General features: G+C 35.3%; 2 protein-coding genes across 2 annotated transcripts in view; one reads left to right on the top strand and one right to left on the bottom strand.

The window, feature by feature from the left end:
• IL7 (interleukin 7) overlaps nt 1-8,461 on the top strand; it is a 10,101-nt gene extending 1,640 nt beyond the window's left edge. Inside the window, exons 2-5 of the mRNA XM_085314315.1 lie at nt 1,542-1,684; nt 4,947-5,033; nt 5,835-5,987; nt 7,452-8,461. Of these exons, the coding sequence (XP_085170441.1) occupies nt 1,542-1,684; nt 4,947-5,033; nt 5,835-5,987; nt 7,452-7,604 (536 nt within the window). The 3' untranslated portion in view covers nt 7,605-8,461. The remainder of the gene's footprint in view (nt 1-1,541; nt 1,685-4,946; nt 5,034-5,834; nt 5,988-7,451) is intronic.
• A 7,696-nt stretch (nt 8,462-16,157) lies between these two features.
• Nucleotides 16,158-22,908, bottom strand: part of ZC2HC1A (zinc finger C2HC-type containing 1A) — a 26,779-nt gene continuing 20,028 nt past the window's right edge. Inside the window, exons 8-10 of the mRNA XM_085314296.1 lie at nt 22,199-22,318; nt 17,720-17,827; nt 16,158-16,870 (exon numbers count right to left, since the gene is read on the bottom strand). Coding sequence (XP_085170422.1) covers nt 16,684-16,870; nt 17,720-17,827; nt 22,199-22,318 — 415 coding nt within the window. The 3' untranslated portion in view covers nt 16,158-16,683. The remainder of the gene's footprint in view (nt 16,871-17,719; nt 17,828-22,198; nt 22,319-22,908) is intronic.

Below are 22,908 nucleotides of genomic sequence, written 5' to 3'. Positions count from 1 at the left end.
CAGACCTACAAACTGAATTTTGGAATTCAGCCTATATAGGGGAAACTTTCAGTCTTGTTTTTAGGACAGAGGTTTATATCACAGCATATTCACAAATAATTTATAAGGAAAAAGAGATTTGGTAGTCAGGAAAAATGGTATGCGTTCTTCTTTGAAGAGGWAGCATTCTGCAGAAGTCAGCTGTGATGGACTGTGCAGGACAGGGTTTCGACGAAAGCCACACCAGCGCCCAGCATGACTGTGGTTATTGCATCACGGAGGTTTGGTCACTCAGTACAGATCATGAACAAGTTCACTGTTTTCTTTTTCGAAGATGTGCAATCAGAATGTGTTTTTTAAGAGCGGATTTAGGAATAGATATTATACTTTTGTCTCTAGTATTCTGCAGTTCAAGTTTTCATGCTGAAGCTGGGGTTCACCAGTGAGGCCCAAGAGCATCTCTGAGTGTCAGACTGGCTGTGCTCAGTGGATCAGCTCCCATCATTGCTGAAGAGGAAGGAAAGCAGCAGTAGGATTAGGACATCCCTCCTGCCTTTCCTGTGAGCTGTGCTGTCTCACAGTTGCACTGCATTGGCACTACTCTTCTTACTGCTCAATGCAGAAGAAAGTAAAGAGCAGCTGTGAGGGTACAGAGTACCTGAGAGAGATGGAATCAGTGTTTCTCGTATTATCGCAGTAATCTGCTGTGATCTTTGCTCATCCAACAACCTAAATTTCTAGCCTTGTTTCTGTTATCTTGTGTTTCAATATCATCCTACTCCAGTCTCATAGCTGTAGGCCTGTCTTCACTTACTACCTGTGTAATCCCTGTATCATCCATTCCCTCARTTTCCCTCATTTCCAGTATCAGGCCAGTCACCTGTACTCTCCAGTTACCCTAGTGGTTCTTTCAGGCTCTTGTGATATACTAGTCCTTTCTCTCTTTGCCCTTCCTCACAGAACTCCAGAGCGGTAAGACTTGCTCCCAAAGATCGCAAAATACTTGCAAAGGAGGTTATACTGCTGCTTCATCTCAGGCTACACCCACTAGCAGGGATCTGAACATTTGGACAGCCTGAAAATGTGTTTCAACACACTTTGACATAAAGACATGTTCATGGGCATTTGCAGAATTTAATGTAAGCAAAATTATGGTGGGATTCAACTCCGCATTGAGGCACTTGAGTTTATGCATCTYCGTCTGTGCTAGGTGTTTATGGTCCTGTTAAGGTCAACGGAGAGACCTAGTCAACGCTTTCAGTAAAGCCTGGAGAGGTCTTCAGCCCAGCTTGTAGACACCAAGCAGCTGGTCAGCCTAGTGGTTGTAGGCTCTCTTGAACTGCATTGGCTACATCACCCTTGAGTATGAGAGATTTTAGACACCTAGCATCCATATGGTATCTTAATCTGGAGCAAAATCTTTCTCTTAAGGTGCAAGTCATTTGGTAGGATTATACAAAGATCCCCTTTAAACTCTTTTAATAGATTACGGTGTATGTTTGTTAATAGAACATACACTCTATGGCATTGAAAATGTACTTAACTGGCTTTTTGTAATCCAGCCTTTTTTAGATCTATCTTCCGGGTTCTGCCGCTGTTCCTTGTTCTGTCATCAGTGAATTCATCTAATTGTACAATGGGAAATAAAACAACTGAAATCCGTGTGAAGTATGAAAATATATTAAGCCACGACATCAATGAGCTGGTAGGTAATATAGCTCTTGGGCTTCCTTAAATGTTAATTATTTTAAATGAAAGCAAATAATTAAAATTRACTCTAATGTTAACCTATGATAACAGTCAGCTTTAAAATTACACAGAATACAGAGTGGTGTCATTATCTGAGGGTACAACAATCACTTTTCTAATGTTATTCTGAAATCTGTTTGTGCATATCACTTACTTGCATGTACAAATATTGTGATATAGGTATTTGTGCCTATGCAGCAAGTAGTTAGACATATAGACATCTGGGCCTAAATTGTCCAATATATTACATTAAGAAGTACTCAAGAAGTTCTGAAGCAAAATCATTTAAGTTACCCTGAGCATTTATGTGTTTTTCCAATCAACAGAAGAAAGCATTACAAAACCTATAATTTGATCTGCTAAGAGTCTTGGTAAGTTTTATATTGTCTGTTGAATACAAATGAACAGAGGTACAAAATTCTAACCACTCATTTTAAAAATGATTTCTACCTTTTATTCCATATAGTGATCCCGTTCAGTTGACCATTTTAAAGATGAAAATCTGCAATTGAAATTTTAGATTAATTTGGGGATTTCTGGGTACTGAAACATTTCTTATGGAGAGTGACTGAAATCCTTCRTTTTCCTAGCCTTTAAGATTTTTGTTGAGCAGATAATGGTATTATTTTAATAGTCCTAAATTTTGATAAACCTCTCATCATAATCACATATAATTATAAATACATCTTTTTTAACATTAACCAATAAATTAGTGCTTACATTAATTGACATGAATCTCATCTATATAATAACAAAATAGTTTCTTTGTGTTTTACATATTAGTGTATTTTGTTTAACTGAGAGTCAAGCTTTCTAGAATGCAGTAGAAAAAAACTTCACTTAGTTGCAAATAGTAGCCTGTCCTCCATTATGGCTTTATCAGTGAGATCATTTTCRCTTTGCAAAAACTATCATTGTAATTTAACAGTCTCTGCCCCAAATCTACCTTTTGACTCTTTATCAGGAATTATTAACAATTAAAATGTCAAGAATACTTTCATGGGAGAACAATATTTTTCAAGGTTGGATTACCAGARGCATTTGTATGAAAATGGAGTTTCTCTGACAGTGTGTCAGTATATTAGAATTCACCATTCTGTTGCAGTCTTAAATCAAGATCTACCTGCATGAAATACCAGTGACATAYGATGCTTTTCCAAAAATGAAGTCGCTGGGAGTGAATGAGCTTTTATATTTCTTCACACTTATGATCTACCACTATCCTTCAGAGTTTTATGCCAGTGGTTTCCAACCTTTCTCTGCCAATATATACATCAGCCCTCCTGTGGAAAAATTATATTTACAGTCAGGAAATGWTCATGTAATCTTCAAAAACATTCTGTTCATGTCTTGTTTGTGGAGATCATGAAGAAAGAAATGCTGCTTATCTAAGCGGAAAAATGACATTATCCTGAACAAGACACAAAGGCAGGGAAAATAATCTTGGCTATTTTAAAACAGATAAGTGGTCCCTGTAGTTTGTCATCTTATTCCTAATAAAGACAAGCATTTTCTGRATTAAAAAAAATCCCTCTTGGTGGGCATTTATGAAATAATTGACCTATAAAACAAAGGAATATGACAGGATTAACTAAACTTGCCTCTGGGAACCACATCTTATGATCTTCCTCTGGTGAAAAGCCATGAGGCAAATCACAGACMTTCTGGAGCTGGGAGGTCAGGGAAGCCTGGGAATAGTTCCCATATATATCCTACGTATACATATATACAYATATATATATCACTGCTGGAGGTGGCGGTGTCTCCCGAGGCATCACGGCCGCATGATCCAAGCCCAGGACACGCTGAAGCCTTTTGATGGGATGATGCAGTCTCTCCTTCTTCCAGATTCATTTTAAAAGTCCATGTCTTTTTATTGTAACAAATATTATTACTGATAGTGTTCTTTAGGAGACTGCATGAGAATTAAAACTATTAGCTGTTTAATTAAAAAAAAAAAAAGCTTGAGAATCAATGTTTATGAAAGGTAATAGGAATGTATTGGTCTCTGAAGTTTTTTTCTTTTCCTAGAATAGGCATGCACAAGCAACTATAAGTAAGTCTTTATTTTTCTGCCTGTATTTTATCCAGCTTGAGATTAATCTATCCTTTACGTAGAGTCAGTGCATAGCCTTGTCATTAGTTTACCAACAAATATTATTGATGGTGCTGTTTGGGTGATAGCACTAAAAACTTCCCTGCAATTGCATAGCCAAAGTTAGTAACTGTCAGTSCTTAATAGTCAGCCTGATGTTTGGAGGCAGTGATCTGTGAAGTCAGTGAGCACAGGTGGTTAGAAAGTGTAGGCAAAGATACCTAAACTAAGTTTTAGAATACTTGYTTCAACTAAAAATTCAGCTAAATCTTGCTGCAGCTAAAATTTCAGTCCTTTGTGATACAAGCATAGATGTGTATTGTCYCCCCCCCCCAACCTTTTTTGTCATTGGACATTTAACTCCCTAAACTCTTGTTGATTCTGAAAACAATTCCTGTTTTAACAAATTCTATCCAGCTTGAGTGAGCTTTTAAAATACAAAGTTAAACAAAAACATGCAGAAAAACCCTAAGGATGGCATTGACTAATGCGATCATATACAAGCTTATGTGAGGAAAGCTAATACAGCTCTGTTGACACGAGCTCTCTGGAGGATTTTTAACCCTTCTGGTAGTAGTAGGCTATGTGAATGCAGGCTGAAGAAGAAAGGAAGGATTTTTATTGAGTTGGGTTCAGTTGTAATCTGGATGACAAGAATGAATGTAGAAAAATGAAAAGCAAAGAATAAACCAGCGATAAAAGATTAGAGTCAAGCAAGAGGAGAAAGGGTTATGGCTTAGGATATCTAGAGTTACATCCTTTGCTAATGCTTGTGCAAASTGAATGCTAAAATCTCTTCAGATGCCCGGAGCATTTATTTATTCAGGAGAATAAACAGTCCATGTAAGATTTAAACTTTACTGTATTTTTTGAATGGTAGAAGACCAAATAATTCAATGTAGTTCAATGGAATGTGAAGGTTAAAATTAATACCTTTACAAATTGTAGTTAGATTGGGCTTTTCTTTACCTGCTTGCCAAAAAACAACTCAGAATTGTACACTTGCTGCAGCTGAGGAGATCCTAAAGAACAATTCAGTGTTCAGGTCACCAGCTGTTAGCGAGAATTCAGACTCACTCGATTAAAAGTACTCACTTGATTAAATATGTATTATTTATTATAGGTAAATATGTCTGCAGTGTATCGTGATAGGTGCTGCAGGAATAAAAAGCATGAAAATGCCAGAGTATTCTTCTGCAATGATACTCAGGTAAAATTTAATTTCTCAGTATTTAAGTTAGACAGTATGAGCCCAAGTGTGCATGTGCTTTTTTTTTTTTTGTACAGCCCAATTCTTTAATAACAGATTGTAATAGTGATTAATGTTGCATTGCAATAGTCAAATCACAGTGTTCAGGATTGCTTTTTACTCTTTTGCATCTAGAATCACACAGTTCAGGCCAGTAAATTGTAATTTTTTCAATTGAAATATTAATTTATTTGAAATATTAATTAATTCTGTATCCAATAAATCTTTTTTCTACTATAAATATTCTTTAGTATTTTAATCCGAAATAGTACAGAAAAGTTATCTTCTTCATTTTGCCCATGAAAATACATACAAATTTTTCCCAGTATCGGTTTTCGTTTTTCTACAGAAATCCATATTGGCTAAGCTTTTCACTTCAGGTTTGAAATCTTTAGAAGTAATAGTTTGAGGTAGATCTTAAATGACAGAAAGCACAGCTCTCAGCTATAGCTCCTGATTTTACCATGACTTAACAAACGGACTGACTCCAAAAGTGATTCAGTGCTTTCCTGACTGCATCAGCTGATTTCATAAAAGGTATGAGYTTTCCCCTTAAGATATTGTTATTTCTACTACAAATTGGTACTTTGAGTATTTTAAAGAGATGGCAATTAGGTCCAAGTTGCTAAGGTAGTTTATTGGAAAATATTGGCACAATGACAGCAAAAGAAATTAATGGTCACTGATGGAGCATTTTAAGACAAACCAACATTACATAGAATTTATGACACAGACTTTTTCAGGACATATTTTTCTTTGCAGGAAATAGAGTCACTACAGAGTATGGCGTGCAACATGCTCAAGTTCTTTAATAAGCAAAAAATCAGCAAAGACTTTAGATGGAAAGCCACATTAGTCTCATGTAGGACGTTACAGGTTCTACAGTGCAAATGTGAAAGAAATAAAAAAGAAAAGGTGAGTGGTAATGGTGGTCTACAGATTATTGGAAGTACATGGCTTATTCCTTAGAGCTCTTCAGYGCAGATGGAGTATGATCTCTAAGGTACATCTAACTTGCACGTTATGTGCATGACAAGTTCTGCTCTCTAGCATATCTCTTGCAATAGACACTAAGCCCAGTGCAAAGACTAATTAAGCCAATGATCTGGAAGCCTGTAGTCCAGAGGTCTGCATTGGTTGAGCACTGAAACATCTCAATTAATTCTCCAGTAAAGACAAAGAACACGCTTATGCAAAGAAGGCCTTTAACTTCTCTAGTGTTTAAAGTCATAGTTCTTACTCTACATTGGGGTTCTACCCTAGATTAATGTATAAAATGCCCTATATGCTTAAATTGGATTGTTTCAATAAATAATTAGTGGAAGTTGCTACCCTTTCTACAGTCCCTTTGGCTGATCCTTGATTTTTATCTTAATCGGAGTATCTCAAACTCAACAACAATACTTAGATATGAAAATAGTTGAGTTTTGAATCATTGCAGAGTCATTTCTTTGGAACATCTCTCAGCTCTGGTGCAGTGACCTACAGACAACCATAGCAAAGGGAAAGTATTCTTTAAATACTTTATATGTACTTCAGTACAATTATGTACTGAACTCAAAAATATTGACCAACATTGAAAAGCCTTCCATAGGCACCAAAGGATATAATTCTTCATGGTTGGCTTTACATTGTTTGAGTAAAGGTTGCATTTAATTTACTCTTTTTCTCCTTGAAATGACTTGCATAACCTAGGACCAGATCCTCAAAATAGTGCCAGTTCTATATTTTCCTTAGGCATCTGTAGTGAAATTTAACTTTTGCTTAAGTATAAAAGACATTCCATTTAGGTCATGAAAGTCAAAGTCACCCTTGAAACTCCTGCCTGTCCCTGTGGGTACCTGGATTAATTTAAGGAACAATTATGTTAAAATCACTCAGTAAAAATCATAAACMGCGACTGGAACAGGGACAAGAACGATGGTCTTTTGGTCTCTGGGAGAATCCTGAATGCTTGGCTGCAGTCTCATCTTCTAGGCACAGTAGTTTTGTTCCATGAATCTCAAAACACCACACATACAACTGTGTTGTTTAAAGATCAGCTCACCATTTAATTGGCTTTATTTTTCCAGTTCTTCACATAATTGAGGATAAAATTTAAACCACTGATACAGGATGTACATGTTCYCAGTTGCACACCCTGATTTCCGAAGTCCTTATTTCCTGTAAGCTAAAGCTGCATTCTCCCAGTTTAGGGTAAAGTAATACAGTAACCATAGTGAGAACTGATGCAGGTTACATATTGTCACTGTAGATAGCCCAACATTCTGGGTAATTCTGGCAACATTACCGATGCAAGGTCATTAGTTTGTTTCACAATGTGTGTATATAAAAAGAATAGGCATTTCACAATTAACAATATAAACTATTCTTTTGCAGGTTTGCACACAGGTAAATACACATAATAAAGAAGATACAGGAACAGGTGAACACTCGAAAAAGAAATGCAACCAAGAATTTTGTGAACTGAAAGAAAATATATCTAGCCTTCGATCCTGCTGGAATAAATTTGAAAAAATAATTTCCAGGTGAATCCTGCTCTTTTCTTTTGAAGTGACATTACTTTGTATTTTTGCATTTTATATGCATTCCTTAAGTAACTCTGTTTGCTTACGTAAGCAATTGATGCCAGAATTCTGATGGAAAGCTACTGTAYCTTGTTCCTGGAGACAGAATAAATATAAACGGCTAGGAGAAGCTGCTGAAGTCCAAGAAGTGGAAGTAAAAAGCACTGAGTGAAATGACTGTATAGAAGGCCGGGTTTCACTTCATGCTCTGGAAACTATTTCAAATTTTCTTATCTTTTGAGTAACTTTATAGTACCTTAATATGAAAACATACTTAGGTGTCTACTGCAATTAAAAAAAAATATGTATCTTAGAAACTGCAGACCAGGAAAACAGTATGAAAAAGGTAGCTGGTTTCTTTATATCTATATAGAACATATCAAGGACCAAAAGGAACGATTTACGAAATAAGCAGCAGAAGAATAAGCATCTGTTCTGCTGATGGAATAATGTTTTAAGCATAGCTAGGGTTGCATTTAATGGATCTGCAAACTGATTTAGGTTTGAAAAAACAGGGAAAAAGGTTACTTTTAAAAAAACTTAGGAAGGAGTACTGGCTTTTGAAAGATGTAGCACTCTTCTACTAGCTGAAGTAGAAGCAAGACAGTGAGGCCTATGGAAGGAGGGAAAGAGGATGCCTGAATGTAAGTTTGTTCAGCTGACTAGAAAGAGCACTAGCTTTGTGCATTTAGGTATCCTCTAGCTGAAGGAGTAGCTAGAATTGCTTCCTTCAGATTGTGATTTCTTGTACACAGTTATTTTATATAACGTTTGATATGTTAGACATGACAAGAGTTTGTGAATATTTTCAGAGAATAATATATTGGCATTTAACTAATAAAATGTTCATATTTAATTTTGGATAAATAGAARTATTTTTATAGTTGTTTGTAACTCTTTTGCAGTTTCTTACTTTGATATTATAACTCCATTGGTAATAAAATGTTTGTCTTCTATGGAATTGGATTGTATTTTGGGGCATCAATTTTCAAAACACCTTTCAGCTTTTTGCACAGCTAATTATTAAAAGCAGAGTTGGTAATATAGCCTCCAGCTGCCTGGCACTTCCAAGCATAAAAGATGAATTTTGTGATTTACTTACAACTTGGCCAAACAATTTAGGTTGATATTTTCGTATCAGGTGTCTGCCTTGAACAAAATGTTTTGAGAAATCTTCAGTTCATGGCTCTCTGTTGGGGAAACTACTGTCAGAAAATGTTGGTATTCAGACCAAAGACCTTCTAGTAATGATGGGATGGACGTCAAAGAACTGTGTGGAGCTCCTCTGACTGGAATAGCATCTGTTATACTAAATCCATTTAACCCAGTGTGCCCTCCTCCTGATGCTGAAGAAAGAGGTCAAAAGCAAGGCAAACACTCAGTGATGCTTTCCTGGAATACCCTATTCCAGGAGGGTATTCCTGGAATACCCTCCCCCTCACTATCTATTCATGGTGAAAAGACCTGTTGGGCTAGGAGCAGTGTCTTTGTAAAACTGTGATTGAGACCTTCACATTTTCTCTTTATCTCCTGATGTAAGAGATCATTGCAATTTTAACTCCAAACAGTGACGGGCACGAGAGGAGGGGAAGAAAAGAAAAAAGAAAAGGAGACAGATTTCCCAGTATCTCTGTGCAGGAAAGAGACTACGATCACTATTGCACTGGCTTCTCTAAAAGTCCTTTCTGCTGAAAGGAGTCTCACATTGCTGCAGGCTAAATTTGTCCTTGACACTGAAGAACAATTGCTATTTTTTGGAAACTTAGGAACACTTGAAAGGCAAGATCTATTTCCTATTGAGCATTATTACTTGGCAAAAGAAGGTCAGCAAGGATTAACAGAAAAACACAAAGGTGCAATATTAGCTGCCATAAAACTGAAATCACAAAGTCAATTTAGATGACTTACACAGCAGCTCACAACTGAAATCTAAGGTAAATCTGGCAGTTTTTGGCCTATCTTGCACAAAAGCCAAGCTAAGATCCAGAGCTGAAATTTAAATTCAGAGATTACTGAATCATGTATTTTCTTAATGCTTCCTTAATAAATATTCTGCCTGCCTGATTCTTACTGCCAAAATTCCCGAATTCCCACTTAGGTACAAAGGCTAAATGCTGAACACAGTGACTTTTGCTTTCATTTCTTTCCTTCCATTTGAGAACCTTGTATAGCCTTCCTGAAAGTACGAACACAACAAAAATAAACCTCTTTGCAGGAAATGGGCTAAGGAATGAGAAACTTGCAGGGAACCACTCCTACTTCCCTTCCACAAAGTCTAGATAAAGGAGTGAAAAAAGCAGCATCTCTGGGTTGAGCAGATTTCTTTTAAAATTAGGATAGTGCAAAGAAGGAACGTGAGTAGGTCAAACCTGGGGTTTAGAAATGCATTAAACTTACAGGAAAGTGGCAAGGGAAGACAAGAAGGGTACTTAATATAGTAACAAGAATTTTAGCACTGCTGTTGCAAGGGACAAGGAGAATTAAGCAAGAAGTGATGATTAACCCCTGTGAGTAAGTTAATGTTGCGCTTTGAATAATTTCAAACAGTAAGGAGGAGTTTGGTGCTGTGCCGTTTATAATGAGAATTTCTGGTGTTTAAGTAGTTAGATCAAGACAGGTAACTGGAAGAAAAGATTCAAATCTCACTTTACACCATAAAGTAGGCATATTACAGCTGCAGTTCTTTAGTTAAAAATGCAGGAGTAACTGCTGTTCATGGCTGGTTTTACATTTGCTTCCAGTTCTATCTCTTCGGCTTTGTGCTGAGCAAAAGAGATGGTGGCTTGGAAGGGCGGGTTGCAGATAGCAAGAGGGTTCATTCAGCAGCTACTGGAATGATTCATGGCAAACCAGAATAAAGAGGAAGCCAGCATGGCAAGAGTCCAGCATGGGGGCTGTATCTCAGTAGTGACAAGATTTTGCAGTCTCTTGGCACACACATGAATGTCATCTAGAATAAAGGGAAAATGTGATTTTCTCAGAAGAGGGTGTGGTGGAGTAAACAAAAGAGCCACCAGGAGGAACTTTCTCCTACAAAGAGGAAAGAAAAGAGGAACCGATCTCGACTCAGAATTAAAAAAACAAAACAAAATAAAAAACAAACAACAAAAAAAACCCTGACCCCTTATTGCAATTTCTGCTCACGAGTGAATTTTACAGGAAAAATGTAACTTCTGCTTTTTTTCCTGACACGAGCACATTAGTGGTTCATCATCTCACCAAGAAACCAGTGCTCTAACTTCCAGAAGCAGAAAGAACAGACACAGATCAAGTTCAGGTTGCCTATTCTATCTTAGCAGCCTTATTAAGGAACGATTTAACTACAGGTTATCACAATGATAAGCTTGATAAAACCTAAACTTTCCATAGAGTCAGGAAGAAGAAATACAGAGATTAAGTTTTTATGAGCAGATCATACTAATTTAAGTATTTGGTACAGAGCATTTTTCAAGGTGACTCAGAAACCTAATTCACATTTTCAAGTCAATAAAAAAAATGAAAACAATTATCCTTTGAAAACATAACTAAGCAGTTGTCTCCCAAATACTAGGAGAAAACACTAGATAGTCCTCATGTTAGGTCTGATTTCCTTCAGACTATGGACTTCACGTTATTTGTAAGGTTAAATGATATTACCTATCCCTAGGGTATTTAATTTAACACAAATTCATGTTTGACTACAAAGATGTATGCACTACAAAAAGTTTTATAGGCATATTCACTTTATTGTTAATAAATGGCAAGTAGCATTAAGTAATGATTTACATTTATGAATTAAAACACAACCAACACTTTAAAATAAACTTAATATATCCAATAACATGCAAGGAAAACCAGCAATTTGGGGAGGGAAAAAAAAAAGAAAAAAAAAGCACTGGATGGTCACAAACACAAATATTTAATGGATTGAAGTGCAAAGCAAATGTAACAAATGCAGTGCTGACAGATTTAATCACCTCAAATAAATGAATGAACAATTCATACAAAAACATGGAATATCTATAAATAAACTGACTTTTTTGCTTATGAAAATGCATACTAGGTATCACATGGAGAATGAGCAGTGGGAGAGTTAGAGCAGTCATTTAAGATAAGTATTACAAGAGTTGTAGAATATTCAGCACTTTACAGAATAAGGGCCAAATCCCTCCACTCTCCTGCCAGAAATGCAAATATAAATATAGAATAGTAAATTATGAATCATGTTTTTGAACTTAAATTCAATATTCAATTGTATCAAACTATTTGATTTGTAGACTCAAAAATTACCATTTTCATTGGAGAAAACTGATGTTCATATTAATTACTTTTGCAAAGAAGAAACATTAGTATTTAAATTAAAATCTAAATAGGCTATCTTCTGGCAACATGAAATAGGGCTAAGTCGAAACCTCCATAAAAAGCATTATTTTGAAAAAAAAAAGTAAAAAATACATTAATATGAAAGAGTAATCCCTTATATTTTATATATTAGAAAGAACTGCTGAACATAGCGTTAGGTAGAAATTTCTTAGCTATTTATAGCAACAGAATTAGGTGACTCAATACTTAAACCTCGCTCATCAAGTTGGGGAAAAAAAACACACAACAAAATCACCACAAATAAGCTGTATATCTTTAAAGGTTAAAAAAAAAAAAAAAAAAAAAAAGGCTATTTTAGTTTTAAGATTAAAACGTCATCAAACGAAAATTCCACCTTCTCACACAGCCCAGAGAACTATTTATAGCTTAGTAGAACTGAAAATATTAAATAGTTGCAAATAGTGCTCTTAAAAACACAATTTTGTCAGCAAAGTTTTATTAAAACTTGTAACAATTTTGCTTGTTATAATCAATGTGATGGATAACTAGCACTTCTCGAGAACTTTGTAGTATGTGGACAAYGCCATTTCATTCTACACTAACAGACTAATTACACAGCCTACATCAATGTGTGCTGTGACATGCCCTGCTCATCAGCACTTAAATGACTGCAGTCAAATTAGGAACAAACTCCACCCAGGCGACTGAGGATTTCCATAATGTTCAAGTACTGGCTCAGGTTTTAAAATATTCTTTGAAGTTACTACTCTGTGCTCCTTGCTGCCTGCAACCTGTGAAGTGCTCATGCAGCCACTRTGCGCAGGTTCTGCATCAAAGCACCATGGAGAGCTCCAGCCACCGGCACATCTGCTTCCTGCCCAAGAGCTCAGCCGGACTGAGCTTCCCCTGTCCACCTGTGGAAGGTTAATGGCTCTCCAAGTCCTTTWTAGGTATGAGCTGAGAAGGTGGTAAAGCACCTCATTCTCATTTTCCTGGAGTAGTACGATTGAGGGTGTAACTACCCTTGCTGTATATTGTAGGGATACACCAGGTAGTTTCAGAAACTGCAATGAGTATTGTGCATAAGTATTTCTCTGTGTAAGAGAAACGCCATATAAAGATTAGGGCTTATGCTATGTGGCATTCAAGATTGAAGCAGGTGTATTTTGACACTACACTGCATTTCACTACGTTTCCAATGCTGCTGCACTCCTTTCTAGCACATAGACACATGCTATACGTGTAAGACATCCACAAGGAATTCAGACCAGGAGTGAGAACACCCTTCCATAGGACCCCAGCAATAGCCTTTTCTTTCTTGCTCTTACAGGATTCTACTAATGACTTCCCTCTGCCCCTCTTTTCTTTTTTCCTCCCCAAAGAGCCATAGCAAGTACATTAGGAAACTAATAGCAGACAGTAAGTCTGTTATAGAGTCATACATTGAAACGGGTAACATTTGAATAATCACATCAACAAATTACACTCAAATATTTATCAACTGTATTAGTCAGCTGTTTGGGGCTACATAATCCTCCAGTAGCATTTGGTCCTGTCTTGTATTAACTCTGCTTCAGTGAAGCTTTATTTTTCGTATTTGTTAAGAGTTCTCATAAAATAAACATGTATGCACACACTACACATACACACAACTGGAAAGGCAAGTGTTAAATGGAGTAGTCATGTCATCCTAACTTTACACATTAAATTTARGGAATTTAGGTTTTTAACATAAACATTTCTCAAGTCAACAGCACATCCAGAGAATGACACTGGTTATGTATAAATTTACCACTGCACATACACCAGGTTCACCCAAGGGTTTTATCCTCACAATTATAGAAATTGTGATTCTGGGACATTCTGGAAAATTATTTTCAGCACATGTATCCATGTTTTTCCCCTCCCATGAAAACCAAGGCATAAAGGCAGGAGGAAGGGTTAGGGCACGAGGACATAGATGTACCTAGATCTTGTTAATAAATTAAATTCAGAAATTTTCTGACATGCGAAAAGTATCTAAAGACTTTAATTCAGAATCCTCACTCATCCTCCTTACCAATTTGTTTTTCCTTAAATATTAAAATAAATGTTGTTCATGTGCAGTTCTGCAAGGGCATTCTGAATTCAATTTTGCTACTGTTTGCTAATAAACATTTACATGGAAATACAGCAGTATGTGCTGGTAACTTCTATAATACAGTCTACGTCAGTAACACCAAGTACTTTAGAAACCTGTAATTCAGTGCCAAAACAGTTGATAAAGTGGAAATACAMTAGGCCTCTGATAGTCTCACTATACAGTAATAAACTGCATAGTCAATTATATTTCATTGTCTGCTTATCTTTATTGTAGATTCAAACACATGCACATTATTAAGTATTACTCTATCAACAGTTGTTTTTTGTTTCAACAGACCTTACTGAAAAGCCAAATTTAGAAGTTCAAAACTCCTTTCTAAAACTCTTCTTTCACTTCAGGTTAATCCACTGTTAGTTACTGCTATAAATCATCAGCTGTGTAAACAGTGTAAATGATGTGTCACTTGAGTAATTTACTAACTGTTGCCTTGGAAGCACAGAGTTACACATACAATTCAAAAAAGTTCAATCAATCCACATAAAGCAACCATAAAACTGGGAAACCTGCCACTTGCAATTCAAAGGAGACACTATCATTTTTTTCCCCTTATTTTCCCATTTACCAATCTATTTACCTCATTCATGGAATTAAAAAAAGAGAACACCCCCCCCCCCACACACACACACACTTTATAGACCTGGAATATATTTCCTTATGCAAAGGACACAAAATTTCAATTTTTCAAGTATAGATGTGAATATGCCAAAATACAGATCCTAGAACTTAATTGGCTAAAATTTGTAAGGTTATCTATCATCAAGTTATCCCTCCTATCATAGTCAGTAGTTAGTTTACGCAATTATGACAGAACATGACTACACTGAATAGAAGGATAATTTCTAGAAATAACTTCCTATAAAAACTGTAAGACAACACCAAATTATTGGACTAATTCTAAAATATCAATAGTTTATGGCCCATAATGTGAAAGCATAACGTGAAGAGGCTCTTAAAACATTCTCCAAGATTTGTATCAGCTTTGGAGATGCTTTTCTTCAATCATACTTTCTTTGTAATTGGCCCCATTGTTTTATTTTCAAAATTTGTGATTGTTACCCACAATCATACTACTAGGATGCAATATCACAGTACATATTGCAAAAGCTATGAAGTATGAGTTTCATAAAAATTATATAAATTCATACTAATGGTGTTTGTGAGCTAAGAGTAACTGTTTTTGACAAAGAAAGTACATTTATTGTGAGGAAGGCACAATTAACTTCTTTCAGATTGTTCTTCCACGCATAACTAAGATGGTCTTATTACTTAAAATAAAAAATCATACAAAAAAAATAAATTACTGCATTCAGATACAAGTTAAGTGATTCAGCTTGTGAATATTTTATAGTGACATAATATATCAAAATAACAAAAAAAAATTTACAAGGCCTGATCCTTTTTCCCAACGGATTAATGCTAGATTTGTTACTGACTTCAAGCGGCTACTATTCAGAGCCCAAAAATATAYAGGATAGCAAGAAAGTATGCTAGGTATTAACATATAAACACATGGAGCACAGTGACTCTGCTACTCACTCGTACATAAGCTGTGCTGTTCACATAGGAATAAAAAAAAAGTGACTACTTATATCAAATTCTACTGTACTAATACATTTTTATGGAGCTCTTTTTGTATTGGATAGATCAAGAAGGCTGTTTTTAAAATAGAAGTTCAACATTATAGGTAGGATACGTATACGTTTTGTCTTTCCTTCAAGAAATTAGAGAAKATAAAAAGGGCGGGACCTTTGAAAACCTTTCAAGACACCAACCAAGCTGATTTTGGGTATCATCAGCCATAGTGGAGCATGGGAGGAGAAAGACAAGTGTTTCTGAACCAAAGGAGCTTATTAAAATGAGGATAACATATTTCTCCTTATAAACACATAAAATACAAATGGGTTCCTATTCAAAAACAGAATGTGGAAAGCTACATACAAAAATCCTATTTTTTCCTTTACTTATATAGATTTTTGGACAGTTTTTTTCTTTATTTGATTCATTAAGAAAACCCAGAGAAAAATTAGAAAGTCCAATTAGGATACTATTGTTAAAGAGATCAGATGGATCCAATCTTTTCAATTCGTTTAATCAGAAATTTATAATGTGTTGCTCATGTTGTTTTCATGTAGGACTTAGCCAGTTACTTCACAAGTTATTGTCACGTAAGAAGGAAATTCCTTCTAAGAGACACTCCCAAAGCCCAAGTTCTTCATGGCTAGTTTCCTATGGGTGAGGCACCACACAGATGATTTAAATCTAGCAGGGTTACATAAGAAAACAAACAAACAAACAAACAACCTCCACATTTCTCCTAAGTTACTTAGTATATTTCTACCTTAATTTAAAATATTTCCAGCAGAGATTAAAGAGTATTTCCTTGAATGGCACAGCTTTTGGTACCTGTTATTTTTATATACAGTATATTTATATATAAATTACTATGTAACCAGAAGATTGCACTTGAAAAATTACAATATGATGTTTCAGTATGTTTACAGCATGAACTCTAACTGGAAGAAGTGCTCTAGCTTTCCATGCAGTGGTATGTAGTAGACACTCCTGGGTTCTCATTTTCTTTTTGCTTTTCAGAATGTGTTCACATAACCATTCTTCGAATTCCACACTCGCAGCAAAATTTCGCCCATTCCACCGGATATCTTGTTCCACATTCATGACAGAATTTTGATAAGTGTACAGGTGAATTTCCTTCGCTGCTCTTTGAACTTCCTCCATTGACCGAGGATGGGTAGTCTCCACTATCATACCCAGTTTTACCATCAGACCTGAAAATCACCAGATAAAAYACTTTGAACTGAGTTACAGCGAACTTAATGCAAAATTAAGTTAATCCTTATAGTGAATTACTATTGTTATCTACAGTTTCATGTTCATACTTCCTATTTATTTACAGTAGCATACGTTATTACTTCTCCCCAATTTCTCTACCTATCTCCAGATACCATCTTTCCCTTTAAGAAAACAAAGAGAATTCCAAAGTTTCAGGAGCAGGATCAAATATTTGAGTCACTAGTTATATTAACTACTTTCAAAACTTAAAACTTAGTTTTTCAGCATAAGAAATCTACTTACTTTGCACTACATTTTTCTTCCCCTACCCTTTAAAAGGGTAGACACCAGACAATTTTCTGAGTTGAACATGCAAGTTTCACTTGACTTCAACTAACAATGCTTGCAAAGCCAGAATGCTAGGCCCTTTGGTAACTTCTTTAGGATTCATAACCGCAGAACTACACCTACTCAGTATTCTCTCAGCTTCCAAACCACTATCTTAAAAAAGAAACAAAAAACAACAAAAAAATCTTCTAAAAAACCCCATCACTTCCTATTTGAAAGATCCATTCACCCATTTTCTCAAGAACTTCTAAGAAGCATTTGGTATTTCTAATGCTATTTGTGCGTATCTGGCATGGCTGATCAAAATGATGTTTTGTTACGATGGTAAACATACTAAATACATTCCGAGTATTTTAAATATGCCAAATAATAGGGAACATAAGTTATCCATTAACTGCAGAGAATAGTATTTTTTCCAACTTTTCTTGTAAGAATACTCTCCTTAAATGAAGTTTTTATTACTAATAAAAAAAAAAAATCACAAAATTAAAAGCTACCTTGAATAACTTTCTGAATTACTAGTTTTTCTTTTGTTTGTTAAAGCACCAGTGCTCATGGCTCTTGTCACACTAGGAGGTGTTGATGTCCGTGTTTTCGTTGTGCCTCTAAAACAGAGCAGATATTTGGTGAATTATACACATACAGGAGTATATAAAAGAACACATTTACAAATTATTTAAAAGAGGTAAGTTCAACAATCTACACATCAATTCACTGTATAAGTAATATACTTTATTTCCTACCGATAGGAGACAGGAGAGCTTTGTGATGAACTAATATGACTCGGATTGAATACGAGTACTTAAATCTTATAATGACACAGGCTAAAAGGCCTAGCATTTCCCTTCCCGTTTATGCATTCCATTTGCTATCACACCAAGACACATGTAGAGCCCATCCTATTGATTGTTTAGAATGTTTGCACATCTTACTTGACAGACTACAAGTTGCTTTATAGACTGGCAGGGCTTTCAGAGAAATAAAAGCAGCTAACAGCAGGCCTCAATAGTGCAAAAATAATTTAGAAATGATACAACACTCGCAGCCTTCTGCTGCTCATATGAAGTTAGTCATATGACTTTTTCTTCTTAGCCACACACTTTAGTTAGCGTGGGTATATTTCAGATGATGCTTAGTCGTCTTCTGCTATGCATAAACATTAAGGCTTACCACAACATTCTTATAGATGGCTTCAGTAGTATGACCACATAGTTGTGAAAGTTACTCTCTCAAGAGGGTTTTATGAGAAGCTAGTATACAATGAACAGCACATCCTGATCATCARTAAAAATCTCACTAGTTGCTCTGATGAGAGCATCAGAATTCCCTGAAAGTCTGAGCAGCACTAAGAAAAGATGTGGGAAGGGACATCCTTTTATTATCAGGGACTAAAGATAAAGCTTTTCTGTATTGCTCAAGAGAATTACCATATACCAAGTTTTTTTCTTCTTTTGCTAGACTTCAGTGACTATATTGTCATATGCATGACACACCAGTATCATCTTACTGTTCCCATTAAGTTTCACATACACACTAGTGYTGAAGTATGGGACTGGCTCACAGACATGAAAAAAGTTAAACCAAACTGTTCAAAACATTTTATCCACACAGAGCCCAGTCAAGAAGAAAAACTCAGATGAACCAACTGCCCTTTTTGAATTATGAAAAACTTTGTCCTGGGTTTCAAAAGTATATAAAGAAATACATTCAGCTTCAGTAATTTCAAATGCAACACTAAAACAAGGCAGGAACAACACAGTATCTTTTGAATTTTATACAATGTTTTTACAAAAAGTACATCTTTCCCCATGTTACCAGCAAAGGCTAAGGAGGGATTTTCAGTGCCATCCATTTACAACGAATTACTTGAACACTTCAATAGAAAAGTGACCAAATAATTAAGCACAAAACAGTGCAATGAGGAACTCAAATTTAAGGTGAAGCTAGATGAAATTACATATAATTCCAGCACTCAAATTCCAACAGGAATGGCATCTGCCTATAAAAAGTAAATTGGCAATGGCTCCAATGCTCAAAGGTTCTGTAACGTGGCAAGATGTCAGCTCTCTCACCTAGCTATCAAGTAGAGTCTAAAGACAATTTTATTAAAATTGTACAGACTCAAAAGCATTTCATGTTATAAACACAATTCAAACCCATTTAACATCAGTCTTCCAGTAGCTACAGAATTCCAAGAYAGATTTTTCTAAATATGACGTAAAAAAAAAAGCTGTTACAAGTACGCAGGACAATACTGACTCTAAATACACTATCCAGTATTATCAGGTATTTTTTCCTCCATCATATTTTACACTAAGGATAAGTGTAAAATTCAGCAAAATAGGTAAAATTCATTAGATCTAATAGTGAAGAAAAAAAATACTGGACTGTTACTTGTTATGGAAGCTAGGAAAGCAAATAAAGACTAAGACAACTACAGATACAGAAACAGTGAATCTCATGGATCAGGGACTGTTGAACAATGAGGCAAAGAATAGAATTGTGCCCCAATATCTATTTAGACAATTCCAAACAATTTAAACCAAACTGTTAAAATGTATTAATGAATCCCACTTTTTTTCTGGATTCTCAACTTCAGACTGACTCATCTCTTCTTCAAAGCTGATAGCAATAATTTCTTAAACTGAAATCTGCAAAGGATATACACTGAATTAACAGATTTTGAACATAGTATTAGATATCTTAAAAAGTAAGAAGTGTCTACTACTGTTTCCTGTACTTTTATATCTCTAAAATATGCGTCCTAGTATACCCTCATTCCACTGGGTATTCTGAAAAGTCACCTGATGCCTTAATATTAGATACATACTAAAGAAATTCCACCCCCCCTCAAAAAAAAAATTTTTGAACATGATTTCAGAACATGATTTGAATGGTGTTCAATAACGTATATGGGCCACAAACTGAATGTGAGAAAAAAAAATTGAAAAGTCACATTGAAAGTGCACTGCCTATCCTGTCCGACTGAACCACAGTTCTGTGAGCAATTAAAACAACTTATTAGAGATCTGAAATGATATCTTAGTTTTGAAGTAGTTTTGTGTATAATTTCTGCATTTTTTATCAGCTTTTTGAAAATCCAGCAAAAACCTTAGTCTACTATCAGTCTGATATAAAACACGATCTAGATACAAGATTAGCAGCAAGTTTCATGTCTAGTTGATGGACAGAAATCTTCAAATTGCATCTTCAACTTGAAACTTGATCTCTGGAGAAAGCTGTCTTCCAATAAGCCTACACATCCTTGATTATCTCCATTTCCATCACTACAGCTTGATCTCATCCAATCTGTCCTGCCTCTGTCACTCCCATCTACTTGTCTAGTTCTRTTTTTCAAGTAAATATATCTAAACCCTAATTCTAAGTTGTATAATGTGAAATATTAATGAAGTAGATGAGGCTGTATCTTTAATTCTTAAAGCTAAGACACAGCTTCAAAGATATTTAGCATTTTGACTTCCTCAATTTCAAAAGAGCCAAGASTGAAGGGGACCTCTTTTCCTAAACAGCTTGAGTTGTATTCCAGTCCAACTAGCACACCACTTCTCAAACGAAAACCTGAAAGAAATTTGTAAGACAAGCTTGTCCTTTTCTACTTATCATTGAGCTAAATCAAACATGTTCTTTATGACTAATGGCAAACCAACTGAAGTCCAGGAACATCTGCCATTGTAACTGTTCATGTTGCAAGGCTGAATGTAACAATGGCCAGGGGCTAATTACAAGGCATTTGGCATATAATAACCTGGTATAAGATGACAGACCTAAGCCATGATTCTAGTGGGCATTTTAATAAGTATAACTGAAAATAGTGAAGTAAAAGAGTGGAATAGGTGTCCATACTTTAAAAGAATTCCTCTCAAGAACAAAAATCTGGTCAGAGTGCTATGTCTAAGGACTGCATAAAAGAAGAGACATACTTTAAGTATATTTAATAACCCATTAGACCAATTTTCAACACCTTAGGAATCTGTTATAAAATGAAATYGACTTAATTTCGAGGAATACTCACCATTCACAGCTCTAAACAAATATGCAAAGGAAAACAGAAAAATCTGTATCTCTAAAAATAGTGATTTTTTAAATCCCTTTGCTTCTTAAAATAGGAACTCAGGTCCAAATATTTTGGTGTTATCTCAAAAATACGTCAGCTTTGATTGTAACACTAAAACAGCATTATGAGATTTAGACACACTTCTACTACTTAAATTACTACATTCCATATATAGGCCACATGATTTATTATTAACTCCTCTTTAAAGCATATTGCAAAAGTATTATGTATGAAGAACTAGTCAGTTTAAATTGAGCTTCCTCCAAATTAGTGTTAACTACAATATAATACCTATTTCCCTTTTAAAAGGCTGGAATACCTTTTCTTCTCAAAGAAGCCTTTATTTTAAGCTTGCTAAATATTCAAAACCCTTTTTCCTTAAATGAGATCAGTTGGGACTTAATAAAGGTTGATATTCCTTGTTATAAAACCTGCCTGGTATACATTCTTGGTTCATTACAGCTGTCTTATAGAAGATAAATATTTGACTTAAAGAGACCCAAAAAATTACTTTGTCATAAAACATAACCATGCCCGTAAGACATTTCTGTATTCTTAAATGCTTACTTTAGTTTTATCAATGCTTACTTCAGTTTTATCTCAGGTTTAGAGAAACAGAAGTTCATTATTCTTAATCCAGAATCAGTGACAGAAGAAACCAATCCTGAAAATGGTTTTCATTGTGTCTTTTCATCATGTTTCCTAACCTACTATCAGAAGAAGTTTATTTAAAATGAAACAGATACTTATATTACTTATATTACWGTCTCTTCTCCCACAACATTTTATATTGAAGACATACTAGGCAGCAGATGTATGTCAAAATCATATTTTATTATTCCAATGCTTTTGAGGAACATTTCTGAAAAACAGATAAACCACACTGATTTGTAATACTTACTTCTTAATAGGCAACAACTCATTTGGTCTTTTGACGGTACTGTCTGTTTTTGTATCAGTGTCATATAACCTTTGCACATCTCTTCCAGTTCGCAGTGGTGGGCCTAACTTGTCCATCTTACTATTAAAATATATAAAGGGGTACTCATAAGGAGATTGCTAGATTGGTATTTCAGTTATCCCCCCCAAAATTAAACAAGTAGTCAGTTAAAATATTTGTATTAGAAATCCCATTTACTTGGAGGAAAAGAGAAAGAAAAAAAGAAAACACAAATTTTAATATTCCAGCAAACAAAAGCATTCTATTTTCTCACGAGGAGCATTTAATAGACCTGTATTTGGATTATGCTTCCAATATTTTTTATAAAGATGTTAGGAAGTAATGAAGATACAAGTAAAAGCCACCTAAAGTTCACTATTAGCAAGAAGGAAAAATTTTCCTTTTTCTTTATTTTAGGGCTAAGCATAGTGCCCAGATAAAGTAACATGTCTTGTATTCTCTGTTCTCTTATGGAGGTGAGAAAAGGACAGAGGAAAGCCTGAAAGAACAACAACTTTGTTTAAATATCAAAAAACACTCAGAATAAACAACACTACATGCACACAAGCGATACTCCTTTTAATACAATATATGACAATTCCTAACCAAGTCACCAAGTCCTGGCAGAATATCAAGGGCAGGGGGGAAAGGGGAAACAAAAGGGAGGGGGG

Source organism: Rhea americana, unplaced genomic scaffold, assembly GCF_003343005.1.
Source record: "Rhea americana isolate MKP2758 unplaced genomic scaffold, rheAme1 scaffold_40, whole genome shotgun sequence".
Lineage (NCBI taxonomy): Eukaryota > Metazoa > Chordata > Aves > Rheiformes > Rheidae > Rhea > Rhea americana.
The sequence above is the reverse complement of the archived record's forward strand: the minus strand, read 5'-3'. Positions and strand labels throughout refer to the sequence as shown.